The sequence below is a fragment of the Balaenoptera borealis genome, assembly GCF_965194805.1.
Source record: "Balaenoptera borealis genome assembly, chromosome: 16".
Lineage (NCBI taxonomy): Eukaryota > Metazoa > Chordata > Mammalia > Artiodactyla > Balaenopteridae > Balaenoptera > Balaenoptera borealis.
In genome coordinates this window covers 60,861,988-60,874,615 of record NC_138872.1, presented here as the reverse complement: position 1 = coordinate 60,874,615, position 12,628 = coordinate 60,861,988, and the positions used below count along the sequence as shown (strand labels likewise).

General features: G+C 48.8%; 1 protein-coding gene across 2 annotated transcripts in view; it reads right to left on the bottom strand.

Moving 5' to 3' along the window:
* SHISA9 (shisa family member 9) overlaps positions 1 to 12,267 on the bottom strand; it is a 296,620-nt gene extending 284,353 nt beyond the window's left edge. For both annotated transcript variants that reach the window (XM_082359282.1, XM_082359283.1), the window contains exons 1-2: positions 11,280 to 12,267; positions 943 to 1,070 (exon numbers count right to left, since the gene is read on the bottom strand). In XM_082359282.1, coding sequence (XP_082215408.1) covers positions 943 to 1,070; positions 11,280 to 11,965 — 814 coding nt within the window. In that variant the 5' untranslated portion in view covers positions 11,966 to 12,267. The remainder of the gene's footprint in view (positions 1 to 942; positions 1,071 to 11,279) is intronic.
* Positions 12,268 to 12,628: the final 361 nt, after the last annotated feature.

Below are 12,628 nucleotides of genomic sequence, written 5' to 3'. Positions count from 1 at the left end.
TTACTTTAATGTGGCGGTTACTTGAAAACATAATTGCTAGGAGTAACCACGGTAGTACACTACTGTCAAAAACAAAACAATCTTGTTTTCCCCACTGCCTGTAGTCAGTGCACCAGCTCCATAATGTATGTTGTATATACAGATCTTTGAAAGGAAAGAAAATCTTTGGGACCATACTAAGATCCCCAACTATGCTCCATCAGCTAAAGAATACCTGTTGAAACACAATAGCAAATGCAGCTTTTTTTTCTCCTGGAAGAACAATGGAACAATTTGCTACTGTTGAATCACACATACACACCCACCCCAAACCAACATAACCACAACTCAAAACTCCATACACATGCACACACGCACACACATACACACACAAAGTGTTTGTGGATTATATTTACAAAACTCTAGTTTTATGAAAAATAAATCTGGTTCTTCTGAACCAGTATCTGTTAACTGAAAGCAGCATGAAACCTAAAAGACACAACTGGCCTACCTCAGGAGGGAGACAGATAAGCAAATGAACCATTGGTTAACAGATTACCCAATCAAGATGAACCAACAAAATGGGTTATCGGCTAACAGATTTACTATCTAAGATGAACCAACCAAGTAATCCATTGGTTAACTAAGTACCCAACCATGATGAACCAACCAAGAGGGCCATTAGTTAACAGATCAACCAAGATGAACCACCCAAGTGGTTCTATTAATAGAAGAACCAAACATGAGAAATCCACCAAGTGGGTCAGTCTTTAACAGAGAAACAAACCAAGTGAAATCTGAGGATGCCACACACAGTTTGATCCAGAAGAGATAAAATAAAACTTCTTATTCAACAGAGAGAAGCTCTTCATGGATCCAAACATACACCATGAAATCTGGAGTGGTGTGACCACCACTTGGGTCACCACACAGGACTGGAATGGATGGCACAGCTGTACTTACGAAGATTATTTATGGGGGTTCTGGTATCCATGTTCTCATAATGCTGGACATGGACCACGATGTTGAGATCTCTCTCCATGTGGTCAGTGTTGCAGTGGCCCTGTGGCCTCATGACATCTGCAAGGGCCCTGAAAGAAGAGAAAATTTAAATCTGTTCATTCAAAACAATCATTGGCACCTACATGGGCCTATGAACAAAAGACAAGACCCCTTCCTCCATGGAGCTGCCATTCTACTTAGGGGCAGAGGGGAAAAAAAGACATTAGTAAGTAAGTAAGATCACTGCAATTAGAGATTACATAAGGACCTCATGCAGAACAGTTCACATGCCTCTCACAATAGTGATGTAATAGCACTGTTACCTACTTTATAGAGTTGTTGAGAGGATTAAATGATGAATATATGTAATATGTCTGCACCCCACAAGTTTAGTTCCCCTTTATGACTAACCTTAGATACCAACACTTCACGTACAGCAATGGCCCACTATTCCTAACAATAAGTAACATTTACTGAGTACTTACCATAAGCCAGGCACTATACTAGTCACGTTACATACTTTAATTCAACTAAGCAGCATGTAAACATCTTATGAGGATTATTACTCTTTGTTTGCAGATGAGTAAACAAAGACTCAGAGAGGTGAACTGATTCCATTTACATGAAATGTTCAGAATAGGCAAATCCACAGAGACAAAGTAGATTAGTGGTTGCCAGGGGCTGGGGGTGTCGGAAGGGAAACAGGAAGTGACTGCTAATGAGTGAAGGGTTTCTTTTTAGGATGCTGAAAATGTTCTAGAATTAGACAGTGGTGATGGTTGCTCAACTTTCTGAATATACTAAAAACCACTGAATTGTACACTTTTTAATATTTTTTAACATTTATTTATTTGGCTGTGCCAGGTTTTAGTTGCGGCACATGGGATCTTCGTTGTGGCATGCGGGATCTAGTTCCCTGACCAGGTATCAAACCCAGGCCCCCTGCATTGGGAGGGCGGAGTCTTAACCACTGGACAACCAGGGAAGTCTCTGGACACTTTTTTTTTAATCCTAAATATACTGAGATGGAGTGGTCTGGAAAAGCCTTTCTGAGGAGGTGACATCTGAGTCGAGCCCTGAACAGTAGAAGGAGTTGGTCACATAAAGACGATGAAAGAACATTCTGGGCAGAGGGGGCAGCAAGTGCAAAGGTCCTGAGGCAGGAAAGAGTTCACGCATCTGAGGGACAAGCAAGAAGGCCAATAAAGCTGGATTATGGCAAACAGGGGGGATAATGTTACAAGGTGTGGATTATCCATTCTCCAAAACAAAAAAATGCCCAAGTTAACTCAGCTAATCAGTGGAGGGACTAAGATACAAATCTGAGTGTCTTTGAAATCAGAGTCCAGCCTCCTTCCTACTCTGTGCAGTAAGCAGGGCCTAAAACTCAAAGGGGCTGCAGGGGAGGAATGTTTGAAACATAGAACAGATCCCTCCCAAACCTAATTTGCCTTTTTTCACTTTTAAACGGGCTCTTTATATGAACTTCAGGAGATCTCTGAACTCCTCTGGAATTGAATGGAAATTTTATTTGTGCGTTTTTCTCGAAGAAGAAGCCATAGATCTCAACAGATTCTCTAAGGAGTCTCTCCAAAATTTCAGAATATTCGGACTTTCAAGAGGACAGCAAAGTAAACATTCAGGATGTCTATCCGTGAACTCGGTCAGCACTGCCATCGGCAGATTCCCTGGGCTTCTTCTGAGTGCCAAAGTCCATGAAATTCACCTAAAAGCCAAGCCATACTTTTTCCAAGGCAGCCCTTCCCAGAGCATGCAGTGAAGACAGGGATTCTTAGAGCCCTCACATCCTGGACAAGGAGTCTTCAAGGTGTGGTCCACTCCCTCAGGGACTGCCTAAAATAATTTGGCATGGGGGAAGGAAACATGAGAACTTCTGTGTATGGTCTTTAGTCATTAAAAATAAGAAATAAATTTAATATGTGAATTGATGCTGGAGCCCTCATTTGGAAGACCCACGTCAGATGGTGAGAACCTGGAGTCTTGGACCAAGGAAGGTGGCGGTCAGTGGCACCATCATTAGGGTGCCTCACCTGTATTGCAGTTACGTGCACCCCTAAAGGGGATGTGCAGGCAAAGTATCTAGTTTTACTAGGCTAACCATCACTACATGGACATGGGGCTTAAAAATGTCCCCCATAACAAAACCACAGCTTGGAGATAATACTGATGACACAAGCACAGGAGAATGACAGATTGGACTCACCCCTCCTCTTCAACAGCTTCTCACAAGGTTAAAACAAATGATGGCCTATTCAGATCAAAATGAAGTCAGCCAAAAATCATCAAAGCTCTCATGAAAACTATTCAAACTATGGATTTATTTATGAATGATAAGCTTCATCCTCAACACACATTAGGCTTTGAGAGATGAGCTAATGGTTGCACGAAGTCAGCACCATTGGCAACAAATTGTAAATATTTATTTCACCTTCAGCTCACTTTAATATTTCTGTTCTTATGTATGCTTTATAGTGTATCTAAACAACAAGGTCCTACTGTATAGCACAGGGAACTATATCCAATATCCTGTGATAAGCCATAATGGAAAAGAATATATATATATAAAAAACTGAATCACTTTGCTGTACAGCAGAAATTAACACATTGTAAATCAACTATCCTTCAATAAAATTTTAAAAAATAATAAATGCTATAGTGTACATAATCATTTTTGTTGGTATGTGCATATATTGGGGTGTATGCTAAAAAAAATGTTACAATTAGGGATGTGTTTTTAAAAATTAGTGAATTAGTGGAAAGAACCAACTATGTACTACAAACCAAACAAATGCCCAAGGAATTGGTATTTATGTGTGGCACATACTTCGGGTGCTTCTCAAACTCGAATGTGCATTCAGATTACCTTCGGGGTCTTGTTAAGATGCAGATTCTGATTCAAGATGTCTGAGGCAGGGCCTGAGATTCTGCTCAAGCTCCCAGGTGATGGAGATGCTGCTGGTCCACAGGCCACAATCTGAATAGCAAGATCCTAAAGGTAATGTCATGGTAAATTTCATGTGTCAACTTGACTGAAGAGAACCAAGATTTGGTCAAACATTATTCTAGATGCGTCTGAGAGGGTGTTTTTGGATGAGATTAACATTTAGATTGATAGACTGAGGAAAGCAGATGGCCCTCCATGGGGTGGGCCTCATCCGATCAGTTGAAGGCTGGAATAGAACAAAAGGCTGACCCTCCCCCAAGTAAGAGAGAATTTCCCTGCCTGATGGCCTTCAAACTGGGACGTCAGCTCTTCATGTTTCTACGGTGACCTACAGGCTTTCAGACTCAAACTGGGACCTTGACTCTGCAGATTTTGGACCTCCCAGCTTCAATTATCATGTGTGGCAATTCTGCATAAATCTCTTCATAGATAGATAGATGGTAGATAGATACATAGATAGATAGATAGATAGATAGATAGACAGATAGGGCGATCGATCTCCTAGAGGTTCTGTTTCTCTGGAGAACCCTAACTCAGGCACCTTATTGAAGAAACTACACTTTTCCTTGATATCCCTTAACCCAGTTCCAAATTGTTATGTTAAAACATTGCCATTTTTGAGGTTGAAGATGATGGAATATTGGCAATTTCATAAGGTTCAACTTAGTATCACGTCACTTGTATATTTACTTGTACATTACCGGTCTCCTGCCATTTGACCATGAGCTCTGTGCCTGCACTATTCGCTGCATTCTCAGAGCTCTCTGCACAGTGCTGGGTATACCATAGGTACTCAATAAAAACCTATTGAATGAATATATCAATGAGCAAATGAATGACTGACTGAGGAGATACCTTATGTCATATAAACCAGGATGTCAGGAATCAGAACTCCTATGTGCCAGGTACTGTACTAGGACTCAGGTGACAGATGGGGAAGAGACTGAGAGCATCCCTGCACTCCTTACTGTGAAAGATAATGGAAGGAGACAGATAATAAACTAGTAAACCCGTACATTATTAAGTTCATTTTCGACTGTAATGTGAAATGAAGCAAATAACATTAAGTGATGGGCTGGAGGGGGCGAGGAGGGGGGCGTTAGTAAGTAAGCCTGGGGGGTCAGGGACAGCGTCTCAGACAAGGTGACACTGAGCTGAGACTTGAATGCAGACGAGGGGCCAGCCAGAGAATTTGAGGAAAACCAACACAACAACTCCAAAGCAGCAATGAGCATGGCATATCTGAGGAACAAAAAGAAAAGGCTGCATCCCTTTTCTTTCCAATTACAGAGAGCAAATAAAAGACCCCAGCATTATCGAACAGAGCTCAGAGTTCCAGCGTCTTGCTTCAAAGCCTCCAGGGGTTCCAAGGTCTAAACTATGTCCTGACTTTTAAACACTTGAATGGCATTCCTGAGAATTTCCTCTTTTACCAGAAGCATCATTTATTTTTCAAGGATCTAAGGGCAATGGGCACCAGGTACCTTTCTAGAGTAGTGGTTATACAGGTGTAGACATTTGTCCAAGCTCATCAAACTGTATAGATAATGTGTGTGCATTTTATTGTGTAAATTAGACCCCAATAAAGTGGATTTTTTTAACATCTTTATTGGAGTATAACTGCTTTGCAATGTTGTTAAAGTTGATTTTTCAAATGTTAAGGACTCAGTGCCCAAAGAGAAGCAAACATATTCTGCAAAGAAAAATAATTTAGACTTTTCCATGGCCAACAGTATATGCATTCATGGGCTTCTCCAGCCTGGGGAGCTGGTGGAAGCCACAAGATAACCATAAATGTGTAAGAAAAAGGGGAGGTAGAAGGGAAGCTGGAATAAGAGAGAAAAGGCAAGGGAAGAAGGGACATATATCACTTGATGCCATTTCTTTGCAACAGACTCCAGCACTTGTGAAGCATGTTTGAAAAACACACAGGACATTGTGCTACATAATTTGCCACTTGGATTTCGGATTCTGTTTGAAGGTGGGCAAAATAATGGCATGTGTTCCCTACTGGCTTCAAGTGTAGAGAGCTTCAAACACGCGTTCCTGCCCCCAAGGTCATTTCTTACCGATGCCTTTGCCAAGGGGCTGGCCCTGCCAGGGGCAGATGCAGAAAACATGCCTAGTCTTGATCTGACAGTGGCTCCGTGAACTGGCCCCGATGTGTGCACTGTTATTTGCAGGGCATCGAGCACCTCTCTGTGATCTGCAAAGATTGAAGTCCTGCATCTCAGTGATCCAAGGCAGTGCAGCCTAGTAGTCGAGGATCCGTGCTACAGCCTCAGACTGTCTGGGTCTGAAGTCCAACTCCTCCACTCACTAGGGGCTTGTGCATCCTCTTGGAAAGCAATCTGTGCCTCTGTGAAAGGCAGACTGTCATAAGGCCGACCTCCTTGGGGTGGGACATGAAATTAAATGAGAATTTACACACAAGCTTATGGCAAAATAGTAAAACCAGCAAGTGTTCTTCAATATCACGCAGGCCAACTCTTTGCAATGCATCTAATGTTGTCATACATGGATCGTCTCTCCTATTCTGAACCTGCCACTCCTTCTGCTAAAATTAAATGCAAGCCCAGAGAGGTTATGAGACTTGGCCAACGTCACACAGCTAAACAGTCATAGCAGAGCAAGGGCTAGACACAGAGTTCCAGACTACAACTTCACCCACTTCGGTAGATAAGGGTTAGAAAATTCCAGTAATAAGGATGATGATAAAGGGTAATAGTCACTGAGCAGTGACCATATGGCAGGCCCTGCGCTAAGAGCTTTCTGAGCTCAGTCTCAGTGAATCCTCACACAAGCCTATGATATAGGGACCCTCATCATCCCATTTTGTAGGCAAGAACCTGAGAATCAGAGAAGTGACGTAAATTTCTCAGAATCACACAGCTATTAAGTGGCTGAGCTGGGACTGAATCTGGAGCCATCTGACTTGAGCCCATTTCTGTTAAGATCAGCCTGATGACCTCTCTGGGGACTGCAGGTAACATAACTGAGTGAATGGGGCTGGGGGGGGTGGGCGGGGGCTGGAGATTAAACCTGAGAGGGTCCTAAAGGGAACAGTTGCCGTTTGAATATGCAGGTCCAGTATTACCGGACCTAACGATTTCTCAAGAGAAATCAGAAATCTGGATTTCTGTGTGAAATCTCTCAGTTTTTAAATGTTGGCAATTGGTTCTAAGTTGGTTTCAAAACACCATACTTAATAGAGACTAAAGAGATTTCAAAGCCAAAGGCAGTGAGCTTTGACTGGATCCTGGTTTGAGAAACCAAGCTCTAAAAGACATTTCTGGTACACGACTGGGAAAACAGTAATACAGTTGGCTATTTGATGACGTTACGGGATTTTTGTTCTTTTTCTTGGGTGTGGTACTGGAATTGTGTTATGCGGGAGAATGTCCTTGTTCTTAGGAGATCCACACTGAAGTATTTAAGGATCAAGCATCATGTCTGCAACTTATTTTCAACTGCTTCAGCCAAAAAACAAAGGAAAAAAAGAGAGGAAGGGAGGGAAGGAGAAAAGAAGGAAAAAAGGAAGGGAGGAAAGAAGGAAGAGAGAGAGAGAGATAGCAAACAGGACAAAATACTAATAATTGTTCAATCTAAATTGGTACTTCTTGACTGGGAGTGATTTTGCCCCTGGATGACTTTTGGCAACACCTGAGGACGTTTGTAATTGCCACGAATGAAGCGTGGGGTGGGTGCTACCTGCACCTGGTGGGTAGAGCCCAGGGCTGCTGCAATGCTCAGGACAGTGCCCACAGCAAAGAATTATCCAGCTCCGAATGTCAACAGTGTCAAGGGGAAGAAACCCTGCTCTAGATGAAAGATATACTGGACTTCGTGTTTATTCTTCTTTCAAGTTTTTTATATGTTTAAAATGTTTCACAATAACAAATTGAGGAAAACTTAAAAATAAGAATACAAAAATAGAAATACCTTGCAGACCAAACAAAACACATCTGCATGGTTTGGTACCCATAGCTGGCCACCATTTGCAGTCACTTCTTCCAATAAATTGTGCTTGAATGTGGCAGCTGTTACAGCTGCTGAATGAGCATCTGTACAGTTCTCCCAACATCACAGGCAAGGCCCATGCACGCTCCTGGAACTGCTGTCTTTCCCCTTTTTCAGTCCTAATCAGCACAAAAGGAAGCAGGCGATGTGCCCAGGACTCTGAGCCTGGAAACTGACATCCTCAAACACAAGCACACTGGTCACCAGGAGCAGTCAGGGTGTGATGTGGGAGCAGCACGTGCTGTTAAGTCTTTGAGGAGAAGATACTTTCAGATGAGGTAAGAACAAACTCCCCATCCCAGTGACCCTAGCAGCTGCAGACAAAGTAAATGAAGAGGCTGCAGCCAGCAGGTTAATTTCACCTAGAAGCTACTGTACAGTCTCTCTGATGCCGAGCTTGGTGTGCTGGCCCCACCCAAGCATCCCATGGCCCGTGCAGGCAAAAGTGGATGAGGCCACTGCTACGGCTGGGACTTGACATGATTCACTGCATCAGCAGAGCAGGAGGCGTTTGGTGAGAACTTGGGGCGGCCCCCAGCACCACAGAAATACACATAAAGGCTACACACACGGGGGAAACCGGCAATAGAATGTAAATAAATAAGAGTCACACTGGATGAATTCATCCATCCTCAATCTTGTAAAATATTCCCAAATCAAGACCAGTGTTTCTCCAAGTGTGGACCACTTTACGTGAGCCATTCAGGGAGGTGGTGAAATGCAGATTTCCGAGGCCCAGACGGATGGATTTAGAATCTCTCTGGATCGAACTCAAGACTGTGCATTTTAGGAAGCTCCCCAAATTCTGACGCTCACTCAAACTGAAAACATCTGCCCCCGACACAGCTGAAACCAGGGGACTAAGGATTGCACAATTTTCTGTGTGACCTTGAGCAAGCCACCAACCTCAGCTATGATTTGCTCCTATGTAAGTGGGAATTAAATTAGCACCTGTCTCGTCGCTGTGCAAACTAAACGAGAGAATGTTTACACACACACACACACACACACACACACCCCTAGTATAGTGCCTGGCACCCAGAACTGTGCTCAGCAAATGTTACTTCCTTTTCCCGGGCAGTGATTGGCTGAACACTGTAAAGCCTGGAGAGATGTACATAAGTATGGATGCTCAGGCCCCACCCTAGAGGTTCTGATTTGAACCATCTAGGGTGGGGCTCCCGGCAAGAGGACTTTTTTAAAAGCATGCCAGGTGACCCTATACATCAGCCGGGGTTGAAAACCATACTTTAGGAGTTGCAAGTAAAAATCAACCGTCCTTTCTCTTCAGGAGTACATACTTTCACTCCATTCTGGAATTCCCAAAATGTATGCAAGGAGAGCCTGTGTTAAGGCTCTGTTACCCCAGGACTGGGCACCCCTAGATTTCACCTCCAAGCAGACCTTTTCCAATACCTGCAGAGGAATGTGGCTGCAGCCTGCTGGGCTGAAGTAAACAGAGCTGCAAGGGGGCAGGACCAGGAAGTTGAGTCCCTGCTGGCCTGAAGCTACTAGCATCTTTCTCCCACAGATGCCCAAAGGTTAGCTCCCCTCTCCACCTTCTCACCTCCCTCTTCACGCCTCTCCACCCCCATCCCAGCCAAACAAGGAGGAGGGCTCCCGTAAGCGCCGGTTTGCAAGGCAAAGGCTCCAAGGAGATTTCAGCAGAGGAATTAAACCGAAATATGCAAGGCAGCCTACCTATCCCTGGGTGAATCTCCCTACCAAGGCAACAGTCGCTGCCGCAGCCCTGCTTCCGTGTCTCACTCTCACCTTAATACAGACCCTTGGCGAGGACAGTGGGGGAAGTGAAACCACCCGGCCCTTGCGGTTGGCGATCGGGCACCTCGGGGTTACGGGGAGGTGGGCGGGGCCTGCTCTTGACTCTTTTTAGTAGGTCAGGCTTTCTTGAATGCCCTAGGAGCTTACTTCTGTGCCTCCAGACCTCAACATCCATCCACACCTCCCTGCTGACCCAAACCGAGAGGGACTACCTCACCTCTTCCCCCAAATTCTTCCCGTCTGGGGAAAAAAAAAAAAATCATCTGATAATCTGAGTATAAATAGAAAATAATTACTAGTGAGGTGGTGATGTTCCTTCGCCTATTTTTGGTGGGTCTCTTTGTTGAGATTTTTTAGGCAGGCACACGGAGCGCGTGCAGACACACGCGGGCACACAGGCACCCGGAGGTGCGGGGTGTGTATGTGTGTGTTGGGTGGGGCGTGGGGGGAACACATGGCGACTCTGTTAACCATATTCGGAAAAAGAATAAACCTTGCGCCCCAGTCATCCAGCTGTTCGCAGGCCACCCGGCGCTCTTCAACCCCGCCCGCCCGGACCTCACACCAACCCTAGGCCTCTCCCCGGCCGGGTGCTGCGTCCTCGCGTCTGCGTGTTCCGCCTCAAAGTTACTGTGTTGTGCGAATCGATTTAGATACTTAAAAAAAAAAAAGCAAAAGGCAAATAGCTCCATTAATCCCAAATGCCTTCTCCCATCTGCTGAGACTTGCTCGTGCTGGGACTTGCATAATGAATAAGGCAAAAGGGGAAGTTGACGAATCAGGGTGTCTGGGGGGTGAAGGCGCGCGGGGAGGGGGCTCCGGTCCTTGGAGGCCAAGCCGGCCCGGGCAAGGGGGGGCAGCACGCAGCTGAGGTCGCTGCCCCAGGCTGGGAGAGATGGCGACTGGAGAGGGGGACGAGGGGGTTAAGGGGAGGGGTGGCGAGGTCCCAATTCCAGGGACCTGGCAGCTCGGAGAAAGCGAGGCGGCCGCTCCAAGCACAGCTTTTGTTCTCGCCCTCCCCGCACTCTCCACCTCCCTCGCCACATTTTTGCGAGTCGTACGAGTTGCAGGCGGCACACACTCCTTGCCTCCCTCCCTCCCTCCCGCACACACGCGCGCGCGCGAGCTCACACACGCCCCCCTTCCCTTTCGGGCTCGCCGGCCCCTGTTTACCTAGAGGCTAGTATCTGGAATCCGAAGGCTGAACCCCCTCCCCAAAACCCAAGACTTCGGAGCCACGGGTTCCCAGGCTGTGTGTCTCAAGTCCGCTGCAAGCCTCGGCGGGAGGGGGCGGCAAGCGGGCGGGGGAGGGCGGAAGACACCCCTAACCCCCCACACACGCTCATGTCCGCACCTGTGCTGAGCGCAGCGTCCCCTCTCTGCGCTCCCAGCCCAAGTTGGCTGCGCGGGTGACATACCCCCGCGGAGAAGCCGGGGTCGGGGGGAGCGCCATTGCCTCCAGTAAGGTGGAGAGGGGAGAGTAGGGAGAGCGGCGCCCGGAGGGGAGGGTGAGGGGGGGAAGGCAGCCCACCTGGACATGTGCTCCCTTTGGGGCCGGTGCGCTTTCTCCAGCCCCAGCTTGGTGAAGATGCCCACGAGCACCATGACGGCCACCACCCCGCAGATGATGTAAACGATCAGGTTGGTCTTGTCCTTGGTGGGGTCGTGCAGGGGGTCGTCCTTGCGCGCTGGGGGCTTGCCGGTGTTGAGCCAGAGTGGAGTGTCGTAGTTGGTGCAGGTGCTCTGGTTCAGTCGCCGCTTCTTAAACGTGCAGCAGAACCGGAAGCCACAAGTCCCGCAGCAGAAGATGAAGTCGCCCGAGCTGCAGTTGAACGGCGGGTCCCACTGGCCCATGACATCGAAGTAGCCCCGGCAGAAGTCCGGCGTGGGCGCCCGGGTCGGGGGTGCGTCCGAGACCCCCACGCCCTCGCCGACCTCTCCGGAGGCGGCCCCCGAGCGGTTGCCCCCCGCCAGCACCACCACGCCGCCCAGCTGCGCCAGCTGCCCGTGCCCCGCTCGCTCCTGCGCCCGGCACACGCGGGCGCACAGCTCGGTGAGGAAGCAGCCGAGGAGCAGCCGGAGGACGCGGCGCATCGTGTTTCCCAGCCCGGGCTCGGCCGCTCGGCCGCCGCTGGAGCCGCTGCAGCCGCCTCTCGAGGCGCGGCCGAAGCTGCCGAGGCTGCTGCCGGGGGCTGCGAGCCGCCGCGGGCCGCACATGCAGGGAGCGGCGCGGGGCGCTCGGTGGTCGGCGGCCACTGCGCTCGGCTCAGCCCGCGTTCGCCTCCAGCGCGCAGCGCGCCGAGGGGCCGGCCGGGGAGGAGCGCGCCGGCCGGGCGGGGGGAGGAGGAGCGGGGGCAAGCGCGGGGTGCAGGTCCGGCTGGCCACAGGGGGAGGCGGGGGCCGGAGAGCAAGAGCGAGTCGGTTTCTCCGCGCCTCCCCTCGGCCGGCGGCTCTGGACTCGCCGCCCCGCGCCCGCTCGCAGGATCCCTCTCACCTCTCCAGCTGGCCAAGTGCGCCGGAGAGAGCGAAGCAACACTTGTGGAATGAAGGGAGGGCAGGAGGGAAGGGGGAGGGGGGGGAGGGCGGGCAGAGGAGGCGCGCGGGGGGGGGGAGGGGGCGGGAGCGAGCTGGAGAGGGGCGGGGGCGCGGGAGAGGTGACTCGGGCTGGCGGGCGCCAACTGGGGGGCGTGCAGAGCTGAGCCTGGCTGGCGGGCGGAGAGGAGCGAGCTCCGGCAGCCGCAGAGGCTGAAGCAAGCACAGCTCGGATTTCCCGGCAGGTGGAAACGGCTGCGGGACCTCCCGCGCCCTCTCTGGAGGGGAGCCGCGGCTCAGACCTGTTCAGGGCGCAGAGGTGGCTCCGCCCGGGGCTTTTTCCCGGGA